The 26,654-nt window shown below is 36.8% G+C and overlaps 1 protein-coding gene across 2 annotated transcripts in view; it reads left to right on the top strand.

Moving 5' to 3' along the window:
- The window catches only part of PHKA1 (phosphorylase kinase regulatory subunit alpha 1), a 130,791-nt gene that overhangs the window by 8,662 nt on the left and 95,475 nt on the right, over nucleotides 1–26,654 (top strand). For both annotated transcript variants that reach the window (XM_003805252.6, XM_003805251.6), the window contains exons 3-5: nucleotides 50–97; nucleotides 9,420–9,588; nucleotides 20,698–20,780. In XM_003805252.6, the coding sequence (XP_003805300.3) occupies nucleotides 50–97; nucleotides 9,420–9,588; nucleotides 20,698–20,780 (300 nt within the window). The remainder of the gene's footprint in view (nucleotides 1–49; nucleotides 98–9,419; nucleotides 9,589–20,697; nucleotides 20,781–26,654) is intronic.

The raw sequence follows: 26,654 nt of genomic DNA, 5'->3' as shown, positions 1-26,654 counted from the left end.
CTGTATCTAGGGATGTTTATAACTGTCTTGTTTCCATTTATTTCTGCAGAGTGTAGTGAAGCTGATGAGAGGACTACTGCACTGCATGATCAGACAGGTATGGTATTGATAACACCCTCCTCTCTAATAAAAGCACATTGTAATAGTATCTCTACCCTTTAGGGAATGTTTATAGCTTATATTTTCTTTCAGTTTCACAAATAGTACACACTAATTTTAGAAAATTTTGAAAATTGGAGAGGGATAATGTCACCCATAATCTCACAATGTAATTACCACTGGAATGTTTCTTTCCAGTCTTTTTTGACCCTCTACAAATGATTTTCAATGTGTTTCATCATTACTGTACATGCAATTGTGTATGTAGGGTGAAAAGATGATACAGGTTTAAAAACCCTCATTTGACCAGGCACTGGTGGCTCATGCCTGTAATCCCGGCATTCTGGGAGGCCAAGGCGGATGGATTGCTTGAGTCCATAAGTTCGAGACCAGCCTGGGCAACATGCGAAGCGTTGTCTCTACAAAAAATATAAAAATTAGCCGCGCATGGTTGTGTGTTCCTGTAGTCCCAGCTACTTGGGGTTAGCGGGGGTGAAGTGGGAGGATCACTTGAGCCTGGGAGGTCAAGGCTGCAGTGAGCCAAGATGGTGCCACTGCACTCCAGCCTGAAACCCAGTCTCAAAAACAAGTAAACAAAATGCACACACACACACACACACACACACATGCACATACACAAAACCCTCATTTGAAACCCTTGGGACCATCAACTTTAGAATTTAAAGTTTTTCAGATTTTAAAAAGGCAGTACAGTGCATACTCCTGCCAACCTTTAATTATATGGTGTATGGTATATATACACCATATATTACCTTATGCCTTCTGCGGGTCTAGAACAGCACTCTATAATCAGAAACATTAATATCTCTGTAGGGAAACATGCAATTTCATACTAAGTAGAATAAATAAAGACTTAATTTGAATCTGGTGTTGCTAACAAATGAATTTTAATGCAAAATTTAGGGGAAAAGCCTTTTCAAAGTGTTTCAGATTTTAAGATTGGAGATAAGAAACCTTGAATTTGCATCTCCTTGCAGTAATTTGCATTTTCCTGACCTCCAGTGAAGTTGAGCATCCTTTTATGTGTAGATTGAAAATTTGCATTTCCTCATGGATGAATTGTCTGCTAAGTCCTTTGCCTATCATCTAGGTTCTCTTTCCTGCCTGTTGAAAAGTTATTGTACATTATAGACATTAGTCCTTTGTCATATGCATTGTGAATTTTTTAGCAGTCTATCATTTATTTTTGAGGCTTGTTTGTGATATTTTTGCATACAAGAGTGTTTTTACTTTAAAAAATTGTTTTATCCTAGGAGATCTTAAAGCATTTTGCCCACACTGAATCTTACCTGTCTTTTCTGAAGATCAAGATTGTGTTTTATTAGAAGAAGAAATTGAGGCCCGGATTGCTAAAGTGACTGCCTACAGGCACAGAAGTCTATAGTAGAAGGAAATATATAGTAGATAGAAAGTAGTACATAGAAATATATGACAGATAGAAAGTCTTTGCTACTTTATTTTGTATTTTAGATATTTGCACTTTCGTTTTTTTCTTTTTAGATAGGGGTCTCACTTTGTCGCTCAGGCTGGAGTGCAGTGATATGATCATAGCTCACTCACTGCAGCCTTGGCCTCTGGGCTCAAGTGATCCCCCCACCTCAGCCTCCCGCATCACTGGGACTACAGGTGTGCACCACCATGCCTTGCTAATTAAAAATTTTTTTTTGTAGGGATGGAATCTCACTATGTTGCCCAGGCTGGTCTCAAACTCCTGGGCTCAAGCGATCCTTTCACCTTGGCCTCCTAAAATGCCAGGATTATAGGCATGAGCCACCTTGCCTGGCCAATATTTGAACTTTCTACCTTACCAAATAGGTTTAAGGTCACTAATTTCAGGAACCAAATTTAAGGTATAACGGTTACTGTCATACATCAGAGGCATTAATTATCAAATTTAAATTTCAGGAACTAAGTCTTTCAGTTGTCCTTTGCACAATATTTCCCTTCTGACTTCTAGTTTTAGCTTTCTGTTTTGAACCCAGGAAATCTGAGACAGATCTCAGTTAATTTAGAAAGTTTATTTTGCCAAGGTTGAGGACCCACCCATGACACAGCCTCAGGAGGTCCTGAAGACATGTGCCCAGGGTGATTGGGGCACAACTTGGTTTTATACATTTTAGGGAGACATGAGACATCAATCAATATATGTAAGAAGTATATTATATTAGTTCCATCCAGAAAGGGTGAGACAACTGAAAGCAAGGCCTCCCTCCACTATGGGCTTCCAGGTCACAGGTAGGTAAGAGACAGATGGTTGCATTCTCTTGAGTTTCTGATAAGTCTTTCCAAAGGAGGCAATCAGAATATGCATCTATCTCTGTGATCAGAGGGATGACTTTGAATAGAATGGGAGGCGGATTTTCCCTGAGCAGTTCCCAGCTTGTAGGGGCCCAAGTTATTTTCCTTTCACATCCCCCCACCTTTGTTTTTTCAAATCTTTTGGAGAAAGCATTTTACAAGAAAATGAATCTCTGATCTCAGGTTTCGCCTGATCTCTCATGAGTAGGACAGTTTATTTCTAGATGGGTAGGTCCCAAAAGCTCATTTTTAGCAGGTTGTGAAGTCTCATATCCTGTGAAGAGAAAATGGGGGGAGGTAAGGGAGAAAAAACAATAACAAACAAAAGAACAATCCTGGAAAAATCAGTATAGGCCCTATTACTCTGAAGTCCATACATTATTAGGCAGGTATGAAAGTGGCTTATGAATGTAAATAGGTTACTGTTGTTTTTTGAGATGAAGCCTCTTTCTGTCACCCAGGCTGGAGTGCAGTGGTGTGATCTCGGCTCACTGCAACCTCCACCTCCCGGGTTCAAGTGATCCTCCTGCCTTAGCCTCCTGAGTAGCTGGGATTACAGATGTGCGCCACCACACTCAGCTAATTTTTGTATGTTTTTAGTAGATATGGGGTTTCACCATGTTGGCCAGGCTGGTCTCAAACTCCTGACCTCAAGTGATCCACTAGCCTCGGCCTCCCAAAGTGCTGGGATTACAGGCATAACCCACCGTGCTGGCCAATTACTGTTATTTTTTTCTGAAGTTTGAGTTGTCTGGCTTCAGTTCCCAGGGTTTTAAGAAAGCACAGCTGAGTTTTCAGGGACTCCAAATTAGGAAAAATGGGGGAAAAAAAGGAAGGAAAAAGTTGAAAACATTATTTTGAAGACTTGTAGCCAAAAAAAATTAGAATTCCATCCAAACTGTAGAAACTAATAAAAATTGAAACAAAAATTAGGCAAGACTAGAATCTAACAATGGGTGTCCTATCGTTTTGAAATATAATTTTTTCTCTCTCCGGTTTCCCCTTTTACTAAAGACAAATCATGGTAGGACTGGTTTGCTTATTATACTTGGCCTAATTATTTGTATACAGTGCAGCAAGAATAATTATTTTTTACATAGGCTTTTAAATGGGCTTTGATGGAATTTTGTTCCATAGGAGGAATCTCAGATAAGATTTTTTTCTTGAGATGGAGTCTTGCTCTGTCACCCAGGCTAGAGTGCAGTGGCACGATCTCAGCTCACTGCAACCTCCGCCTCCTGGGTTCAAGTGATTCTCCTGCCTCAGCCTCCCGAGGAGCTGGGATTACAGGTGCCCACCACTGTGCCCAGCTAATTTTTGTATTCTTAGTAGGGACGGTGTTTCACCATGTTGGCCAGGCTGGTCTCGAACTCCTGACCTCATGATCCACCTGCCTCAGCCTCCCAAAATGCTGTGATTATAGGCGTGAGCCACCACACCCAGCCATTAGTTAAGACTTCTTGAAAGCCGAGCCCAGCCATGAATTTATGCCATCAAATATCTATGAGTTGTTTGAATTTCTCCTCCTCTTGAGGTTCCAAGATAAACCTGAGGCTTCTGTGCCTGTCGGAAAGTGACATTCTTTACTTACCAAGGGTCAGAAACCCTATATGTGGTCTGTGTACATGAAATATGAGGCCAGTTTTTCCAAGGGCTTTATTGGCTTCACAAGTCAAGTTTGATTCTTTAAAGGAAAGCACACCACTCCAGTCAAAGCCTTGGTAAAATTACCAGTTTCTCCAACTGTGTCCTGTTACAAATGAAAACAGATTCTTATTGCACTTACGCAAATAACTGTATTGCCATAAGTTAAGAATACTCACAAATAGTTTCCAAATTCTAGAGAAAATCAGGTAGAGAGAAATAAATATGCTCCAAATCTTGTTTATGGCAGTATACTAAATTGTTAAAAGCTGTCAGTAGCTCAAAAGAAAAGTTTTAAGTATCTGAAAAACAAAACAAAGGATCAGCAAACATTTTAAGCAAAAAGTCCAAAAAATTAGTTCAGTCCATGCAGTTATTTCTTGTTGTGCTTGATATTCATGAACATTTTAGTTCTCCATGAGTCCTGGAAATTTTTCCTCTATTCTGATGTCACAATCTTCAAAAGTTATCAGAAACCTGCATTTAAGAGCACCTATTGGAATTTTATAGCTGATTATAAAACCATCTTCTAAAAAGGACCAAAACAAGACAACAATTGTCCATGGATGAAAAAAAAGTTTTAAGGCAGCCATAATCAAAAGACACAATTGACAAAGAAATTTGTTACCTCTGTGGCACACAATAATTTTAAAATAACAATTAGGAATATTACTGATAATGTACACTAAGTTATATCAGAATTTCAGGAGTTTCTCATAATTTTGGAACACATACCAATAACATATTTATACAAATACAGCCCAAAGAAAACCAAACAACATTTCATATTTGACAGTGCTTCCTGTATAATTTTTATACCAAATAAGCCAAATTATGACATTTTTGGACTTCAGGGAACCTAATGTCTTAAAGGATTAATTAGGTTAGAAAAAGACATAATTTATAATTTGATTTTGGAAAATTTGTCAAATATAAAAGTTTGAAACGCTTGATATTACAAAAGAATATTACAGGTCATTGTTTAACCAAAGTGATAATTCAAGGACTTCAAAAAAAGTGAAAACCTTAATTCTTTGAGAGAAGAGACTTAATTTTCTAAACAAGAAGCCCTAATAAAAACAGCATGAAGCCAATTACATTTGTTTTTCAAAATTTTGTAAACAATCTATAAAGTTTAACCTTGATTATAAAATATAACTTCCATAAGGCTTTTATAACCTTTATTAAGGAGTTGGAGGAGTTGGTTAATGCTTTAAGAAAAACCTGTTAATCTGACACAGGGGTCCATATACTGGTTTTGCATCAGTGTGCCTTTCATACTAATGATTAATTTATAGAGAAACTGAAGTTATTTTACCTTTAAAAATTGGCCTTTACAATCTGTGCACTGTCTTCTTCCACGATAGTCCCTGGCTCATGAGGAATCAAATAGCTTTAATTGTTTTTTGCCCTGTATTTCAGGAATGCAGTTTATTTTGATTGGCATCTTCCATGGGGCCTGAAGATGAGGCTTTAATTGCTGTTAGTGTTTAAGATTTAGCAGGACTTGATGTCCTTTTTAGACCCAGGAGTTAAAGCCCTCTAACTCAATGTCACAAGGACTTTAAAAGCCCATATAGGAAGATACATGGATGTAATAACCTTAGTTTAAAAAATTTTTTTTTTGTTAATCTCAGTTTTTTTCCTAAGCAAAACCAAAACTTAATAATAATATTTGGACTTTCTGGTTTGTCCTGAACATCCCTCTTTTTTTTTTTTTTTGAGATGGAGTCTTGCTCTGTGGCCAGGCTAGAGTGCAGTGGCGCGATCTCGGCTCACTGCAACCTCCACCTCCTGGGTTCAAGCAATTCTCCTGCCTCAGCCTCCTGAGTAGCTGGGACTACAGGCGCACGCCACCACACCCAGCTAATTTTTTTTTGTATTTTTAGTAGAGATAGGGTTTCACCATGTTGGCCAGGATGGTCTCGATCTCTTGACCCCCTGATCCACCTGCCTCGGCCTCCCAGAGTGCTGGGATTACAGGCATGAGCCACTGCGCCTGGCCTCTTTATTCTTATAACTTTCTTTACATCTCCTTTTGTTTCCTGGTTGTTTTTACCTTGTTTTATACATAACCTTTAAATAAGCTTTGAATTAGACAAAACTTGTTCACCTTTTATTTTTTAGCAAGAATGTTTTCCTAAAATATATATTTATTGGAAAATACCCAAATAATTAAATATCTATTATTTAATATAACTTTATATCCTAAATTATGACCAGTTTTTCTGCAAGTACTTATCCTATTACATTTACTTAATTATTTTAATTGTTTTACCCTGATTATTTATGAAAACTGTGATAGTCGTGATTTAAAGTTATGAAACTGCCATTGAAAATTATGACTGAGACAGTGAAAAAAGATTTGACCTAACTGACTCCATCTTGCTCTTAGCCCCAAGCCGTCCTTGTTCACTCCTGGGCATAGGCCAAACTAACTTTGGGAGGAATTTAGCTTATAGATTAGCTTTGAAACAAAGAGAATAACAGTCCTTTCCCAAAACAAACCTCCTTATTGTCTGTGCATACTGCCTAAAGCCACAGGATTCGAAGTTACGGTGATATTACTAAATTCAAGATGCAGCTATTTTCATTAAGCCCATATCAATGTCTTATTTATTAAAAATTACACAAGCAAAGAATCGTTCTGTTTTGGGCTGGGCTTATAGTTTGTAACCCCTATGCCAAATTTTGACACCTGATAGTATTTGGCAGGGATAAGTATGAAATTGCTTGATTCATAAATGTAAAACAAAAGAATGTATACTGGCAAATCTTAAGACATTTCTAATATTACTTTACCAAATAATTTTAAAACTAGCTTATTTATTACAGATTTTACTTAAGTTACATAAACTTCAAAAAGCATTTGACAATTCTTTTTTAGTATCTGATTTAAATGCTTTTATTTTTCTTTAAGCCAATTAATTAGATCTCTTATATATGTTTAGTAGTGAAACAGTGTGTACACAACACATAAATACATATAAGGACACATTAGGCATGCCAATGGATTTATAAAGACCCCCTCTTTTTTTTTTCTTAGATTTTCATATTCTTGATAACCTGTTTCACAACCCTACACAGTTGTCAGCTAAACAGCTTTAAATTTGCACATTGAAGGAAACAGTTCAGGTGAAATCAAATAGCAAAATTTACATCATAATGTACAGAGAGAAAGGTCTGGTGGTGCAGAACTACAGGGAGATGCTTTTACAGTGCACTTAAAAAAATTTTTTTTTTTTTTGAGACAGAGTCTCGCTCTGTCACCCAGGCTGGAGTGCAGTGGCGCAGTCTCGGCTCATTGTAACCTCCACCTCCCAGGTTCACACCATTCTCCTGCCTCAGCCTCCCGAGTAGCTGGGACTACAGGCACCCGCCACCATGCCCGGCTAAGTTTTTGTATTTTTAGTAGAGACAGGGTTTTGCCGTGTTAGCCAGGATGGTCTCGATCTCCTGACCTCGTGATCCACCCGCCTCGGTCTCCCAAAGTGCTGGTATTACAGGCGTGAGCCACCGCACCCGGCCAAAATTTTTTTAAACGGAGACATTTCTGAGTGTCTTCCTTAAAAACCCAAGTGTAGCCTCTGTTGCGATAACTATTTTAGTCAAAAAATCAGGTGAAAACAGAATTCAGTCAACTGAGAAGAAAAAAAAAAAACTTTTGCTCAAAAAAAAGACAAGGTCTTAGGAGACCTTGTTTTTTTTTCTCAAAGAAAAAACAACCTCAAAACATGAAGGCCTTTTAAATACAAACATGCCCACATGCACACATATACACACACATCTTGGATGTTAACCTTTTAATTAAGCCGACTTTTAACCTTTGAGCTCTTTTAAAAAAAATATTTTAAAATCTTATTACTGTATTTCAGCTAGGACAAAATGCTGCTAAACTAACAATCATCACACAAATTCTATGATTTCTGAGCACTCTAAGTGTAAGCAGAATTTAACACCAGCTGGTTGTTAATGCTAACTTCAGTCATTTAAAAAGAATTTTCAAGACAGAATCCCAAACCAGTTTCTTACATAATGATGGGTCTCAGGCTGTAGACTGCTCTCTACGGTCCTAGAAACAGGAAAAACAAAAACAAAACTCATCTTCCCCGTTAGAAGCGTGTTCAAACTCCATAAAGGAGTTACCTGCCTTGCATCGACATGGAGGCAGGAAAACTTGCTTTCCTTGTGTTGGAAGCAAGTAAAACTCCAAAAAAAGAGGAGTTGTAACAGCAAAATAAGCTTTAGATCTCAACCAAATTTTGAGAGATCAGGGATTCTGTTGAGGGGGTGCTCTCAGGCCTCAGCAAATTTTCCTGTTGGTTTGAGCCATCAAGTTAGCTCATGCTGGTACCAAGCACCAACAGGAGATTTGTCAAAGGTCAGGGGCATCTCCACTCAGAATCCACCCCACCTTGAGGTTACCAAAATGTGAACCCTGAAAATCTGAGACAGGTCTCAGTTAATTTAGCAAGTTTATTTTGCCAAAGTTGAAGATGCGCCCGTGACACAGCTTCAGGAGGTCCTGAGGACCTGTGCCCAAGATAGTTGGGGCACAGCTTGGTTTTATACATTTTTGAGAGACATGAGACATCAATCAATATATGTAAGAAGTACATTAGTTCAGAAAAGCTGAGACAACTCAAAGCAACGCCCCACAACTGGGGGCTTCCAGGTCACAGGTTGGTGAGAGACAGATGGTTGCATTCTCTTGAGTTTTTGGTTAAGTCTTTCCAAAGGAGGCAATCAGAATATGCATCTGTCTCTGTGAGCAGAGGGATGACTTTGAATAGAATGGGAGGCAGATTTTCCCTGAGCAATTCTTAGCTTGAAGGGGCCCAAGATATTTTCCTTTCAGACTGTCATACCTTTACTCCCTCACTCTATGTGTCTCTCAGCAGCTCTTTTCATTACTCCTTCAAAATATATCCTCTTATTCTAATTTACTTCGAAATTTCTACCTCAGTTTCAGGAACAAATGTATCTTTTCACATTCAGTTACCTCTTACTAAGCTGTTCTCACTCAAGCACTCTGAATCTCAGTTTATATCTACAGTGTGCAGTGTGGCAAAGCAACCATATGAAGAGTAAACAAGAGGCAATGAATAGGAAAGAGCTGTTTTTGACTATTTGGTATTATTTTCTGATTAAATCACCTAAATTGAAAAACAACAATAACAGACTTTCCAGTTATATTAGTGCAGGGAAAAACAGGTAACGAGTATTTTAAATATTCACAATTGCCTGAAGATAGTGTATCTTCACATTGCAATAATGTATGTTAGAGTATTACAGAAGTGTGGCATATGGGTTGATTTTTCAGTATATCCTTCTTTTAATGTTTTTGTTCTTTTCAGGTGGATAAAGTAGAATCCTTCAAATATAGTCAGAGTACTAAGGATAGCCTCCATGCAAAGTACAACACCAAAACCTGTGCCACTGTAGTGGGTGATGATCAATGGGGACACCTGCAGTTGGATGCTACCTCTGTGTACCTGCTCTTCTTAGCCCAAATGACTGCCTCAGGTCAGTACAAGGAGAGAAGTGCTGGGAGCCCCTGAGCATGGAGTCTGGGGTACTAATTAATATTCTTTTAAATTGAGAACCGGGAAGGCTGGAGTAGACCTTCATGAAACAGGTATTTTTTATTATTTATTAATTCTCAGATATCATGAGATGGCAAAGAAGGGCTAGGTTTCATTGCTTGTTCTCATTACAGTACATTGACAAGCCTGCCAGTTAGTATAACTCAATCACCTACTTTATGCTACTCTTTATGAATATATTATAAACAAGGCATCTGTCTATAGGCATCTAAATTATATTAAGAAAATTAACTTAGGAATCAGAATCCAAATTTTTTAATTATTGAATACTATATCCTTTTCAGATGGTTCTCAATTTATTAATTTTGGATGCTTTACCTGAGAAAGGGAAATGTAAGAAACAACTTAATTTCCTTTTATTTTTCCTAAATTGGGGGAGGGCCATGTATCCGATTATACCTAGTTTATAAAAGTAATGGGACCTTTGCCAGAGCTTCCTAAACTAATGTACTTCTCAAAATACCATATTTTTGACATTTTAATTTCTTCATCTTCCAATCCGGTTATTGAGATCCTTGGTACTAACGGCATCCAGGGTGGGAATTCCCTCAAAATACTCTTCTTCTCCTTTTTTAATAGAAATAAATATTTGATGATAAACCTTTCCTTTATTTCCTCTAGAACACACAGCTGAGAAGCTGAATAGCCTTTTCTTAAAAGTATGAACTGGCTACCCAGATATGTCCTCCTGTTGTAGGGGAGGTTTCTTCCTGAATAAATGTATTTTTAGGTTTAATTTATTTAAATAGAATGACAACTATAACTCTATTTCTAATAATACTTTAATACCAATTCTGGAGTTATGTCTACAAAGCAACAATGTCTGAATATCTCTTGTAGTTTTTCATTTTGAGTCCAGAATGCAAGCAGAAATGTATCAAAGAGGCTTATAGGAGACATAGCCATTCATTCAACAAATGTTTATTGATTCCTGACTTAACATTTGATTTTCAGCTCAATCAGCAGAGTTTGATAGGTACTTGGAATAAGGTAGATATTATTTGATCAGGCCTTTGAGGAATAAGTAGAAATTTACAAATCAGAGAAGGGAAGGGAATAGCATGAATATAACATGGAAATTTGAAAGGTACTGGCCATCAAGGTAAGGCTGGATATCTTCTATGGTTAGAGTATAACATGCATCTGGAAAAATGACAAACTGTGAAACTAGAAGGTTGGGACTAGCTATTCGAGGGCCTGTGTACCATGCCATATAGTTTGCAGTTTAGGCCATCATCAGTAGCGAGTCATTCAAGGTAAATAATCAAGGAAGTTTCAGATGATTCACTTCAGTAGCAGGAAGATAGATTGGATAGGAAAGAAGGTTAAGATGGCAGACTAGTTAGGAAGTTAGTGAAATACTTTAAGGCAAGATTGATACAGAATTTATGTAAGGCAGTTACCTTGAGAATGAAAGGGCATATGTGAGATGTAAGTGGTAGTATGCAAGATCTTCACAGAGTATTTAGCAATGCTCTACACATTTTTGAATACACAAATCTCCACCTTGGTTAAAAGAGAGGCTTAGACAGAACCTGACTGCAACTTACAGAATGGGGGCAGGAGGGGCTCCATGGAACCTCCCCCAGCAAAACAACCATAAATGTTGAAAATTATTTTTTAAAAACCAGCCACTTACATTATTGGAAATTGTCTGAAGGACATACAGCAGGTAGAGAAACATTTACTCCAGGAAATCTACCAAGTATTGGTAAAAGCAGTGAGGGAGTGTGGCATTTGAGTCTAAATCTACTCCCTCCTCCACCCCACCTCAGCATGGCAGAAGCAATATTCAAGGCGGGTACAACCAAGAGCACAATCTCCCCAGCTAGTTCCCAGTTTAGGGACACTGTATCTCTCTGAGGGAGGTAAGGAGATACATCCTCTCCAGCTCCATGTTGCAAAAGCTAGTTCAGGCAAGAATAGCTGACAGGCCTGGAGTTCCCCTCCTCCCCAGGAAAAGGCAGGGTGAGAATGCTAGGCCCTGATTAACCTTGGCCCACTTCACTATTAGGGTGGAGGTTCCCCACTGGGAGGGGCAAACTAAGAAGATCAAAGGCTACCATCCCTTCCCAGCACTCAATTTGTAAAGCAGGAGTGTCACTCCAAAAGAAGTGGGCCACTGTTCTCACCACTAGCTCTGGAGCACTGGCACGGAAATTTTGCTGGGGAGAGAGGCAGGCTGTAAGGACACAAAGCTCTGTAGCTTTTCCCAAAGGAATTGACTTTATTTAACAGAGTGTGGAAAAGTTAAAGCCTAAAGGCAATCTCAAAAAACAATGGAGATTTGGGTTCTAAGCAATTAAGAGGAGGCTAGTAGCTCAATAAGAGCAAGAAGCTAAACCATATACTAGCTCAATGGCACATGGAACATTTTTCAGGATAGATTATATGGTATACCATAAAACTAGCCTCAATAAATTTGAAAGATTTCAAAATCACACCAAGTATGTTCTATGACCAAAATGGAATGAAATTAGGAACAGAAAGAAACCTAGGAATCTCACAAATATATGGAAATTAAGCAATACACACCTAAATGACCAATGAGTCAAATTGAGAAAATACTTTGAGCTAAATGAAAAAGAAAATACAACATACCAAAACTTACAGGAAGCAGAGAAAACAGTGCTTAGAGGGAAGTTTATACCTGTAAACACCAATGTAAAAAAAAAAAGAAAGAAAAATCAATAACCTAACCTCCCACCTTAAGGCACTGGAAAAAGACAAGCAAACTAAACCCAAAGCAAAGAGAAAGGATGAAGTAATAAACATTACAGCAGAAATTAATGAAACAGAAAATGGAAAAAACAATAGAGAAAATCAACAAAACCAAAAGTTCATTCTTTAAAAAGATCAACAAAATTGATAAATCTTTAGCTACATTGACCAAGAGAAAAAGAGAGGATACTCAAATTACTACAACTAGGAATAAAAGAGGGGACATCACTACAACCTTACAAAAATATAAAGAACTAAAGGGGAATACTATGGACAACTGGTTACCAAAAATTAGATAATTTTGATGAAATGGGAAAATTTCTTGAAAGATAAACTACTGAATCTGACTCAAGAAGCAAAGGAAATCTGAGTAGACTTACTACAATCGAAGAGAATTAGTAATATAAAATCTTTCCACAGAGAAGTAAGCCCGGGTGCAGATAGCTTTACTGATAAATCTACCAAATAAAGAAGAGTGAACACCAATTATTTACAAACACTTCCAAAAATAGAAGAGGTGACACTTGCAACCTCATTCTGTGAAGCCATTACTCTGATGCTAAAACCAGACAAAGATATCACAACAAAGTACAATTATAGATCAATATCTCTTATTAATATAGACATAAAAATAAACAAAATACTAGGTAACTGAATCCAGCAATATATTAACAAGTTTATATACCTTGACCAAACCATATATATTCCAGGAATGCAAGGTTGTTTTATTATCTGAAAATTAATGCAATACATCATGTCAGTGGAATAAAGGACAAAGATATATTATTGTCTCAGTAGACACAGAAAAATATTTGACAAATTCAACACCTTATCATGATAAATACTTACCAAATAAGGAATAGAGGAGAATTTTTTCAACCTGATAAATGGCATCTTTGAAAATCCACAGCTAACATGACATTTGATGGTGAAAGAATGAATGCTTTTCCCCATAGATCAGAATAAGACAAGGACATCAACTCTTGCCACCAGTATCTAAAATTGTACTGGCAGTTTAGCAAGGGCAAATAGCCAATAAAAAGAAATAAAAGGCATCAAATAAATGAAGGAGTATAATTATCTCCATTTGCAGATTATATGTTCTTACATAGAGAAATCCTAAGGAATTCATTAAAACTCTAGAATAAACAAAGTTCAGCAAGGTAACAACGTACAAGATAAAAATGCAAAAATGAATTATGTTTCTAAACAGTAGCAGTGAATAACCAAAATGAAATTTAAAAATAATTTCTATTACAATAGGATCAAAAATGAAATAATGAGGAATAAATTTAACAGAAGAAATATAAAATTTGTACTTTGAAAGATATGAAACATTGTTGAAAGAAAGTAAATATCTAAATAAATGGAAAGACATCTATATTCAAGGATCAGAAGATTTATTGTTAATGTGGCAACATTTCCCAAATTAATCTACAGATTTAACATCAACTGACTTTGCAGAAATTGACAGGCTGTTTCTAAAATTTATATGGAAATTTAAAGGACCCAGAAGAGCTAAAACAATCTTAAAAAAGAAGAAAGTTGAAGGACTCAAATTTCCTAATTTCAAAACTTACTACAAAGCTATATTAATTAAAACAGTACAGGTACTGGCATAAGTATAGACATGTAGCTCTTTGGAATAGAATTGAGAGGTTAGAAATAAGCCATCACTTTATGCTCAGTTGATTTTTGACAAAGGTGCCAAGATAATTCAATGGGGAAAGAATACTCTCTTCAACAAATGGTGCTGGGACAACTGTATGTCCACATGCAAAAGAATGAAATTGGACTTCTTCCTCACACCATATATAAAAATTAACTCAAGGCTGGGCGCGGTGGCCCATGCCTGTAATCCCAGCACTTTGGGAGGCTGAGGTGGCAGGATCACTTAAAGTCAGGAGTTTGAGACCAGCCTGGCCAACATGGCAAAACCCCGTCTCTACTAAGAATACAAAAATTAGCCAGGCGTGGTGGTGTGTTCCTGTAATCCCAGCTACTCAGGAGGCTGAGGCAGGAGAATCGCTTGAACCCGGGAGGCGGAGGTTGCAGTGAGCCAAGATCACGCCATTGCACTCCAGCCTGGGCAACAGAATGAGACTCCATCTCAAACAAACAAACAAAAAAAGAAATTAAATTAAAAAAATTAACTCAAAATAAATTGTAGGCCTAAATGTAAGAAGGAAAACTAAAACACTATATTAGTCTGCCACAACAGAATACCACAGAATAGGTGGCTTAAACAACAGAAATTTATTTTCTCACAGTTCTGGAGGCTGGAAGTCCAAGAGCAAGGCTGGCAGGGTTGGTTTCTGGTGAGGCCTCATCTTGCCTTTCAGATGGCTACCCTTTCTGTGTTTTTACATGGCCTTTTCTCTATGTGTGTGCACTCCTGGTGTGTCTTCCTCTTCTTATAAGGACGGCAGCCCTATTGGGTTAGGGCCACCCTCATGACCTCATTTATCTTCTTAATTATCTCCTTGAAGTCCCTATCTCCAAATATAGTCATATTAGGGGTTAGGACTTCAATATACAAATTTTTGGGGGGAGGACACAATTCAATCCATAACAAACACTTAGAGAAAAATACAGGAGTAAATGTTTCTGGCCTTGGGTTAAGAAAAAGCCTCTTAGATATGGCACGAAAAGCATAAGCTACTGAAGAAAAAATAGATAAACTGGACTGTATCAAAATTAAGAACTTTTGTGCTTCAAAGGACCCCATCAAGAAACTAAAAAAGCAACCAATAGTATAGAAGAAAATATTCACAAGTCATATATCTGATAAGGTACTTGTATCTAAAAGAACTCTCAGAACTTAATATAAAAGATAAATAACCTAATTAAAAATGGTCAAAGAATCAGAATTGACATTCCTCCAAAAAGATGTTCAGATAACCAATAAGTACATGAAAGGATAGTGAACATCATTAATTTTGAAAGAAATATAGGTCCAAACCACAATGAGATACCACTTCACACCCATCAGGATGACTGTAATCAAAAAGACAGATAATAAGTGTTGCTGAGGATGTGGAGAAATTGGAACCCTCATACACTGCTGGTGGAAATGTAAAATGGTGCAGCTGCTTTGGAAAAGAGTCTGGTAGTTCCTTAAAAGGCTTAAAAAAGAGATACCATATGATCTAGCAGTTTCACTCCTAAGTATATATATACCCAAGAGAAATGAAAACATATGTTCACTCAAAAGCTTATACATTAATGTTTATAGCAGCATTACTTATGATAGCCATAAATGAAAATAACCCAAATGTTTATCAACTGATAATTGGATAAATAAAATATGATACATCTGCAAAATGGAATTTTTAAATTTTTTTTCATGTTACTGCTACCTCTCAAGATGGAATATTTTGGGCAATAAAAAATGAATTACAGGTACATGCCACAACACTGACAAACCTTGAAAATATTATGCTAAGTGAAAGAACCCAGACATAAAAGGCCACATATTGTATGATTCCATTTATATGAATGTCAACTAAGGCAAATCATAGAGACAGGAAGTAGATTAGTGATTACTTAGGCTGGGGGGCAACTGTAGAAGGGAAGTGGGGAGTGACTGCTAAGGGGCACAGGATTTCTTTTGGAGTGATGACAGTGTTCTAAAATTGATTGTGGTGATGGTCGCATAACTGTGCATACACTAAAAACCGTTGAATATATACTTCTTATGCATGCTTTTTACATATCTCAATAAGGTTGTTTCTAAAAATGAGAGAAAGGCTTAATGTTATACAGATGAGTGCAGAATATAAGTGCAATAGACCACTGATTTAGCTCCATTTCTGGAGCCCTGTATGCCTTAGTATTCTTTATATAGTCACCTTTGGTCTAATCCAGCCCTATCTCATTTTATGTGTACTCACCTCTGCATTCTTTGTTCGACAAGCAGTGTCTGGGCTCTACAGGAGGCACAGGATCCAGAGGTCCTCCATTTATGACCTTTCCTCAAGAGGCTGATCCCTTTCCTGTGGTTAACAGAGGTGTTTAAAATCACTTAATAAATTTTCAAACATCTACTGTTCAATGCTATTTAATACCGTTCAGAATACTATGTGAGATACTTTTAGTGGCTATGTGAGATAATTTTAGAAGATGCAGATATAAATAAGATGTAGTTCTTTCCTTAAAATTCAAGTACACATTTGTCTATAATACAGAGTAAAAAAATAAGTTCATAAAAGTAAGAAAAACGAAATTCTGTGAATCACAAAATAGGAGAATCAATGATAGCATCACAGAGGACATAGCATTTGAGCTGAGCCTTGAAAGAACAGTAGGATTTCAAGATGTGGAGAGAAGAAGGCCATTTAAATGGAGAATATAATGAGCAAAAGGACATAAATGGTAGAAATGTCTGGCATTTGTATGATATAGCTGTGATGCAAGTCTAACAGATGAATAATACCAGTTTCATACTTTTGCCTTCTCTGTCTCTGCTCAATCGCATTGGCACACAAAGATGACAAGATAAAGCTATGAAGCTGATGTCCCATGTCACTATCATCTCTTCCCTTTACTGGCGTCTTTCCAAGAAGTTAGTGTCATTACGATTGCAAGAAAAAACACACTTTGCCACTTTGCTTCTGCAGCTTCCCTGTGCTATGGATGCTATTTTGACAGAGCCATGGATCAGGAGGAGTTTGCAATCTGATAATACCAATCATATAGTTCTTTTTAATTATAAAGTTACACAGTTCCATGATTTAAAATATATGTTAATAGATCAAAGATTTAGATGTGGCCAGGCGCAGTGGCTCAAACCTGTAATCCCAGCACTTTGGGAGGCTTAGGCGGGTGGATCACAAGGTCAGGAGTTCAAGACCAGCCTGGCCAACATGGTGAAACCCCTTCTCTACTAAACATACAAAAAAATTAGCCGGGCATGGTGGTGGGTGCCTGTAATCCCAGCTACTCAGGAGGCTGAGACAGGAGAATCACATGAACCTAGGAGGCAGAGGTTGCAGTAAGCCAGGATCATGCCACAGCACTCCAGCCTGGGCAACAGAGCGAGACTCTGTCTCAAAAAAAAAAAAAAAAGTTTCTGATAATAAAAAAATACTATAAACAAGTCCAAATTCCAACAAACTAGCAAAAATACTTGCAACACATATGATGTGCAACGGACTAATTTCCTTAATATTTGTTAAAATATCAATAATAGAGAAAGAAGTTTTTTTTAAAGTTTAATGCTGAGCAAATACACACACACACAAACACACACACACAATGTTTGTGTGAACCACAGAAAAGGGGAAGCAATGACAGCATCACAGAGGACATAGCATTTGAGCTGGAACTTGAAAGACCAGTGAGATTTCATGGTATGGGAAGGAAGTGAAGGCCGTATGAATGGAGATTCTGAGCAAAAGGACATAAGTGGTAGAAATATGTGGCATTTGTATGGTATAGCTGTGATACAAATCTAAGAGATGAATAAGGCCAGTTTCATACTTCTGCCTTCTCTCAGCCTCTGATTTCTATTGAATTGCCAATCTTTCTGGCAATATATACTTACAATGCATACTTTTTATGTATCTCAATAAAGTTTTTAAAAATGACAGAGAATGAGGCTTAATATTATACAGATGGTACATGTATATATATGTATATACCAAGACCATACATATACCATTTTATATATATATACTAAGACCATACATATATGAAGACTGGTATATGTATGTACCAGGAAGACCAGCAATTCAGTAAAAATCTGAAGGACATGACCAAACAGTTCATAGGAAAAGAAATATGAAACACAGATAGCTTATAAATATATCAAAAGATTTACAACCTTACTCAAAAAACTGGAAATTAAACTACAAGGAGCTTCTATTTCTTATCCACCAAAGTGAGACAAAGATTAAAAATTTTTTTTAAAGCCTGTGTTTGCAAAGATGTAGGGAAACAGGCAGTCAGTGTTGGTATATAAACTGTAGAATTTCTTTGAAGAATAACTTGGAGATGATTATCAAAATTTAATATACATGATGAAGTATTTAGAGGGAAGTGTACGGATATCTGCAGCTTACTCTGAAATGTATCAAAAAGGAAGATGGATAGATATATGATGAACAAAGTATACTAAAATGTTAATGGTGGAGTTCAGATGGTGAGTATACAGGGGTCCTCTGTAAAATTGTTCCATATTTTTCTGTTTGTTTCAAAGTGTTCATAATAAAACATTGGAAAATAATATGCATACATCTTTGGGTCAGCAATTCCAAGAATCTGCCCTGATATACTGGCACATGTGCGTAAAGATATATTTCCACAAATACTCATTGCAACATTGTAGTGAGGAAAGATTTGATACAACCGAAATGTCCTTCAGTAGGGAACTGGTTACATGAGTAACGGTTCAGTGAAATGTTCTGTAGCTATTAAAAAAATGAGGCAGATGTATTTGAAATTATCTCCAAGTTACTTATATATGAAAAAGCAAAATGCAGTATAATATACAGTACTACCCTTTGTGTAATGTTTGTACATGCATAATATATCTCTGAAAGGATACAGATGAAACTGGTAAAACAGGTTTCTCCAGAGAGATTTGGCAGTGGTGAAGGTGATGTGGTTCTGGGTAGGAGGAAGACTCACTGGTTATCCTTTGGCACAGTTTGATTTTTTTCGTGAAAGAGTATTACTAAGTGCTGACTTACAAAGGGCATGTTAGGTCTTAGAATTCTTTCTGAACTGGAATGGGTGTTCAGGATATTCACAATGGAGTTCATTTGAAAGCTGACATTAAGAAACATTTGACAATCATTTTACATCATGCTTCTAAGAATGTGAGAGGACTTTTTCCATTCTCAAGTCCTTTTAAGGAAGTTTTTTTCATCTAGATCTAATTGCTCTAGATATGCCCACTGTTCAGCAAACTAGAATTTCTTGGCTTTTTCTGGCTAACACAACTACATAGCTGGCACATGTACTCATTTCCATTAAACCAACACATCTGTTTTTGTGACAAATGCGAACAAAAAATGTTTTATTTAAATAGAATAGCCTCCACCAAGTAAATATGAGAAGCTTAAAAGTTTAGTCTCTATAGCTAACCCGATGTTCACTTTTTCCTCCTGTTTGTTATAGACCAGAAAGGAAAAATTAGCTTCCTGATTTTTAAATTCTGAAATGATTTCTTAGTTTAGAATCAAATAGTCCAAACCAAGTCTTTAATATGTAAACAGTAATATTTATTGTTATAAAAGAGGTATATTAAAAGTTAACTGCTTAGTAAATTTTACGTGTATAAAAACTTTTAGTGCTCAGGATTAAGTAATTTTGTATAAAATTTTATGAAATATATCCTGCAGTTTTCTGATTTATTATGATTTTGCTTTTTAATATAACTTTAAATTACAAAAAATTACAAAAGTAGCACCTGTTTCTTGTAGAATACTGTAAAATTGCAAAAATGTCCAGAAAAGATAAAATAAAACTACCTTGAATCTCACCACCAAAGATGACTGCTATTAACTAACATCCTCCTGGTTATATATTTGTGTAGTTCTGTATGTTTGAGGGGGGAGATATAAAGAGAGGAGTTTTTAAGCAAAGATGGATCATATTATACATATTAGGAGGCAGTATAGCATCTTACCTCCTAATGAAACTGCATTCAGCATTCTCTGAAATGAAACTGAAATCAACAGTCAATTGAGTCCCGGTTCCACTATTTGTTAGTTACATGACCTTAGGATAATTTTTAACTCCTTTAAGCCTCATGGAGAAAATAGAGGTGCTTACCTCTTAGGGTGGTTGTTGAAAAAATTAAATGGATAATTCATGTAAAACATTCTGTGTGTAAGTTATAATATCTTTGTATGGCTTACATTTAGAATAATTATCATTTTTACTTAAAAATGCAATTTAAGTCCTTTTTAAAATCATAATTTTATCTATTTCTTGCTTAGTATTTAGACCCCTTCCAGCTCAGTTTTGAAATATTTGTCTTTTATTCCCCAAGTGCTTAGGTTTGTACATTTAAGCATATTGTAAATTAGTTACCTATAGAATCAGATTTTACTTTTTGGTAAAATCTGTAAAAGTTAAAATTCTTCCATGTTGAAATATGCTTATATCTCGCTTAGTTGGAGACTAGCCTAGGACTTGTTTGTGGTCTTGTTTTTATAGTTCAAGATCAAAGTGCCTTCCATTGTTCCTAGGCAGGAGTAGGATTGCTTGGGATTAGTGAGATCACTTAGTCACTATGGCTGCCTATAAAGCTTATAGTGATAATTGACCAGTTCTGTATCTTTATTCCCTCTTTCCTCAGGACTCCATATCATCCACAGCCTAGATGAAATCAATTTCATACAGAACCTTGTGTTTTACATTGAAGCTGCATATAAAACTGCTGTAAGTACTGATTTTAGAATGGATTTTAGACATATGATGTTTTTGTTTTCTAAATACTGGTCAACTCAGTTGTTTTCTTAATGCTACTGCTCATAGTGAACCAACCTAAAAGGCTTCTGGCAGAAATTGTCTTTAGCCTCTTTCTTTATTAAGACCTGTCATCCTGTGTCTTCTCTTCAAGGGGGTTACAGAGACAAGAGGGTCAGGATGCTATACTTTCATTCCTTTCAAACTCTGTGATATCTCATGGTATGTATTTGGCAATGTGGGCTAAATTGTGGTCTTATTTTAATGATTTAAGTTCTTAAGAGCAAGATAGCTAGGTTGTATTGTGGGTCAGTTAGCTACTTAGAAATAAAATTTAGTCATGTTTGTAATATTATCTGTAGGTGTTGATTCAGTGCTTACAATGCAAATAAGTTATTTTTCCTTACAACTACCATATGAGGTAGGTTTCTGTTAAATCATAATATATTTAACATCTTCTCTGTATAAAATGTTAAGTTAGACACTATACAGGAATGTGATTTTTTTCTTCTTCAGTCTAACATAGACAACTTTTCTTTGTTGTTCATTGAAGCTTTATTCATAATCTCCAAAACTGGAAATAACCCAAATATCTATCAACAAGTAAATGGATAAACAAACTGTGGTATATCCATAAAATAGAATACTACTCATCAATAAAAAAGAATGAACTGTTGATTCATGCATCAGTGGGTGAATCTCAAAGGCATTATGCTTAGTGAAAGAAGTTAGACAAAAAATGTACAGACTGTATGATTCTACTCACATAAAATTCTAGAAATCTATAGTGACAGAAAGCAGATCCATGATTGCCTCAGGAGAGGAGCAGAGGGAGAGATAAATTACAGAAGAGTATGAGGAGACTTTTGGAAATTTTACAAATATTCATTATTATGATGATAGTTTCACGCATGAAAACATCAAAATTAATCAAGTTGTACACTTTAAATATGTGCAGTTCTTTGTATATCATTTATACCTCCATAAAAATACAAAAGTTGTTATTATTTGTTGAATCTGTGTTTCCATTTCTGTTTCTGTTTTTGTCTGTTGCCCAGGCTGAAGTGCAGTGGCACGATCGTGGCTCACTGCAGCCTCAAACTCCCAGGCTCAGGTGATCCTCCCACCTCAGCCTCCTGAGTAGTTGCGACTAAAGGTATACGCCACCACATCCGGCTAATTTTTGTATTTTTTATAGAGACGAGGTTTCGCTATGTTGCCCAGGCAGGTCTCAAACTCCTTGACTCAAGCAATTCACCCTCCTAGGCCTCTCAAAGTGCTAGGATTACAGGCATGAGCCACCACACCTGGCCTGTTTTCCACTTCTTACTAACCACCCTCCTCCTTTGTGACCAACACATTATTTTTTATTTCTGTTAATTGGACAGTTATCTTTTAAGTATATTTAAATAAAAATTAGAAATTCATTTACCATTTCTGGTGTACTTCTTTTCTTCATGTAGATTCAGATTTCCAACTGGCATTATTTCCTTCTGCCTGAAAAACTTTCTTTAACATTTCTTCATTCTTCTAGTGATGAACTATTTCAGCTTTTGTATGCCTGAAGAAATCTTTATTTCATCTTCATATTTGAAAAATATTTTCACTAGGTTTAGAATTTTATGATGGCAGATGTTTTTGTCTTTCAGTACTATAAAAATGTTGTTCCACTTTCTTCTTGCCTGTATTGTTTCTGATGACAAATTTGTTGTCAACCTTATGTTTGTTCCACTACATGAATGTGCCTTTTTCTGCTGTCTGCTTTTAAAAGTTTCTTTTATGGCTGGGCATGGTGGCTCATGCCTGTAATCCCAGCACTTTGGGAGGCCGAGGTGGGTGGATCACCTGAGATCGGGAGTTTGAGACCAGCCTGACCAACATGGAGAAACCTTGTCTCTACTAAAAATACAAAATTAGCTGGGCGTGGTGGCGCGTGCCTGTAATCCCAGGTACTTGGGAGGCTGAGGCAGGAGAATCGCTTGAACCCTGGAGGTAGAGGTTGCGGTGAGCCAAGATCACACCATTGCACTCCAGCCTGGGCAACAAGAGTGAGACTCTGTCTCAAAAAAAAAAAAAAAAGAAAAAAGAAAAGTTTCTTTTATTACTGACTTTAAACACTTCGATTATGATATCACTTGGTGTCATTTTCTTCACGTTTCTTCTATTTAGGGTCCATTTAGCTCCATAGATCTGTGCATATATCGTTTTCATCAAAAGTTTTCAGCAATTATTTCTTCATATTGTTTTTATGTTCCCCCCCTTCCTTCGAGTATTCAATAACATGTGTATTAGGCTGTGTGATGTTGTCCCACAGCTCACAGATGTACTGTTTAGTTTTTTAATTCTTTTTTCCCTCTGTGTTTCATTTTGGATAGCTTCTATTACTATGCCTTCGACTTCACTAATCTTTTTATTTACAATGTCTAATTTGTCACTAATCCCACCCAATGTATTTTTCAGCTCAGATACAGTTTTATCGCTAAAAGTTGAATTTCAGTCTATTTTTCTATATTCCATGTATCTACTAAGCTTTCTGAATGTATGGAATATAGTTATAATACATGCTTTAATGTCCTTGTCTGAGTATTCTAACATCTGTGTCAGTTCCAGGTTGGTTTCAGTTGATTGATTTGTCTCATTATGGGCTATATTTTCCTGCTTCTTGGCATGCCTAGTAATTTTTTACTGGATGAAAGACATCATGAATCTTATCATGTTGCATCCTAGATATTGTTGTATTCCTGTAAATATTCCCGAGCTTTGTTCAGGGACCTAGTTAATTTAGTTGAAAACAGTTTAATCCATTATTACTTTTAAAATGTGTTTTGTGGGACCAGAGTCATGTCTAGTCTGGGGCTAGTTATTCTCCACTACATAGGTAAGACACTTCTGAATACTCTACCCCATGCCCCCTGAATTATGAAGTTTTCTAGTCTGGCTAGTTGGAACAGGCACTATTTCTTGTCCTGTGTGAGCACTAGGTATTTTTTCCCTTTAATTCTTTGGGTGGTTCTTTCCCTAGCCTCAAGTAGTTTTCTCACTTACATGCATTCTTCATTATTCTGCTGAATATTTGAGGGGGACCCTCTGCAGATTTCTGTGGTTTTCTGTATAGCTTTCTCTTCTCCGTTAGTCTGTCCTGCAAATTAGTTACCTTGGTGTATCTGTACTCAGCGCCATTTCCTCAACTCAGGGAGTCTGCCAGGCTCTGTTTAGTTTTCTCCTTCCTGTATAGTGGCCTGCAAACTCTTACAACAGTAAGCTGGGACAGTCATAGGACTCATCCTATTTGCTGCCCTTTCTCAGAAATCACTGTCCTTCATTGTGTGGTGTTCGTTGTATTGAAAACCATTATGTTATAAATAGTTTTTTAGTTGTTGCAGGTGGGAAGGTAAATCTGGAACCTGTGACTTCATATTCACCAGAAGCACAAACCTAACATAGATAATTTTATGCAAGCAGACATTATTTGTTGACTGATGGCTTTGCTTCTGACACCACAGGCCTGCTGTGGTTCAGTGCGGAAGTTAGGGTTCTTTGGCCTCTCCATTATATCCAATGATTATAACAGTAGAATTATTGATATTTCTGTATTCTCATACTCTAACCTTTGCTGCACAAACTAGAATGGAGCTGGATTGGGGGACAGGTAAGGCCAGTCATGGGTTAAACATGGCTTACCTTCCTGAAACTTCACTTTAACTCAGAGATTTGGCATGAAAAGTAATTAAAGGTAGATACAGAGATATAGATGTGTGTGGGAGGGTGTGTGTTTGTGTGTATGCACATACACATGTGCACATGTCTGTTTCCAAGTTCCATTTAATGAGAGGGCCTAGAAGCAATGACACCTCAGTGACAATGAGTGTACCCAGTGCCCAGGTCTTGGATTCTGACTCTCATTTTCTGATCAAATAAACCAGGACTTCTTATGAAAGTGGTTAATTCCAGGGCTATGGCGGGGAAAATATGAGATAAGATTGGAGCATCTTACAGTGCCAAAAAGTGAAGAAATGTTCAAAAAGGGAGTGTTTTATTTTGTTATGTTTTGTTTTGAGACAGGGCCTCTCTTTGTCACCCTAGGTGACAAAGGCTAGGATTCAGTGGCGCAATCATGGCTTACTTCAGCTTCAACCTCCTGGACTCAAGCTATCTTGCCACTTCATCCTCCCTAGTAGTTGGAACTATAGAAGTACCATCATGCCTGACTAATTAAAAAAAATTGTAGAAACCGGGTCTCACTGTGTTGCCCAGGCTGGTCTCGAACTCCTGGGCTCAAGTGATCCTCCCACCTCAGCCTCCTAAATTGCTGGGATTGCAGGCAGGACCTACCATGTTCAGCCATGCTCAAAAAGGAATAGGCATGTCAAAAGGTCACAGGAGCCAACCTGAAAGAATACCCAATGGCCAAAGCTGGAACAGTTTGAACAACAAAATAAATGGTGATAGTGTTTTATTATAAGCCAGAGAAAAACCTAAATATCTGTAAGTTCATAGTAATATAAATAACTGAATAAATAAATAAATAAATGGGAGAGAAAGGACAGCTCTTCCTTAGAGAAGAGTTGCAACTAGTGGCTGTAGGAGTAATGAAGAGAACTGGAAAATCACCATTAAAGCACCACTGTGATAATTGTTTCTGGCAAGATCCATCAGTGGATGCTGAATTAGTGGGTTAATGTTTGAGAGAAACAAGGTATTTGCATATTCCTTAAAGTATCTCTCTCAAGATATTTATTAATTACAAACGAAAAAATAGTAACAGTGGAATTGAGAAACCCAGCAGACATCACGTTAACCAAGTGATGAGGGTTAATATCACCAGTAATAAGACGTATCAGCATTGTATATCCCTGCTATGATGCACTGAGAAGAACACAGCATAATGTCTGTAATACATATTCTTGCCTAAAATGCATAATCTCAGTCTAGTCTAATGAGAAAACATTAAGCAAACCCAAATTGAGGAAAATCTACTAAATACCTGATCACTAATCTTCAAAGAGTGTCAAGGTCACAAAAGACAAGACTTGAGGAACTGTCACTGATTAGAAGAGACTTAAAGAAACATGACAAATGCAGCATGAAATTCTGGATTGGATCCTGGAATGTAAAAAGGCCATTGGTGGAAAAAGTGGTAAAATCCAAATAAAGTCCATAGTTTGGTTAATAGTATTGTGCCGATGTTAATTTCTTAGCTTTAACTATTACACTGTGGTTATGTTAGATGTTAACATCAGGGGAAGCTAAGTGAAAGGCATATGGGAACTCTTTGTAGTGTTTTTGCAACTTTTGTATAAGTCTAAAGTTATTCCAAAATAAAAAGTTTTTAAAAGTAATTTTAAAGGCTATATGATTCAGGGGATTTATAGAGCTCTGGCTAAGAGGGTAGGCTTTGGAGTGAGATTCCTTGGATTCTAATCCTGGCTCTGTCACTTATTAACTATGTGACTTTGAGTGAGTCACTTAACTTCTCTTTGCATCATCAGTTTCATCATCTATAAAATGTAAGGATTAAGAAAGATAATGTAAAATGCGTAAATTAGTGCATGGTACATTGTCAGTACCAATAGAGAGTAAAATTAGAATGAATGTTTACAATAAAATATTGGGCTGCTATTTAGGCTCCATCTTGCAGATTTACTGGGTATTTGCTTTAATGAAAAATTTTGAGAAACACCTCTCCAGATAGACAGAGTTATAGTTCTTAGCCCTCCTGATTAACTGTTGAGGAGTCTTCCAATGGCTTGGAGGCCCCAGTAGAATTTAAAGCTATTGGCAAAGTAGCTGCAGGGGCCACCCCACACATTAGCATCTCCTTAACAAGCATTGTGGAGATATATATAT

The sequence above is a fragment of the Pan paniscus genome, chromosome X, assembly GCF_029289425.2.
Source record: "Pan paniscus chromosome X, NHGRI_mPanPan1-v2.0_pri, whole genome shotgun sequence".
In the NCBI taxonomy this organism is placed as follows: domain Eukaryota; kingdom Metazoa; phylum Chordata; class Mammalia; order Primates; family Hominidae; genus Pan; species Pan paniscus.
Note: the sequence above shows the minus strand (reverse complement) of the source record. Positions and strands in the feature narration are given on the sequence as shown.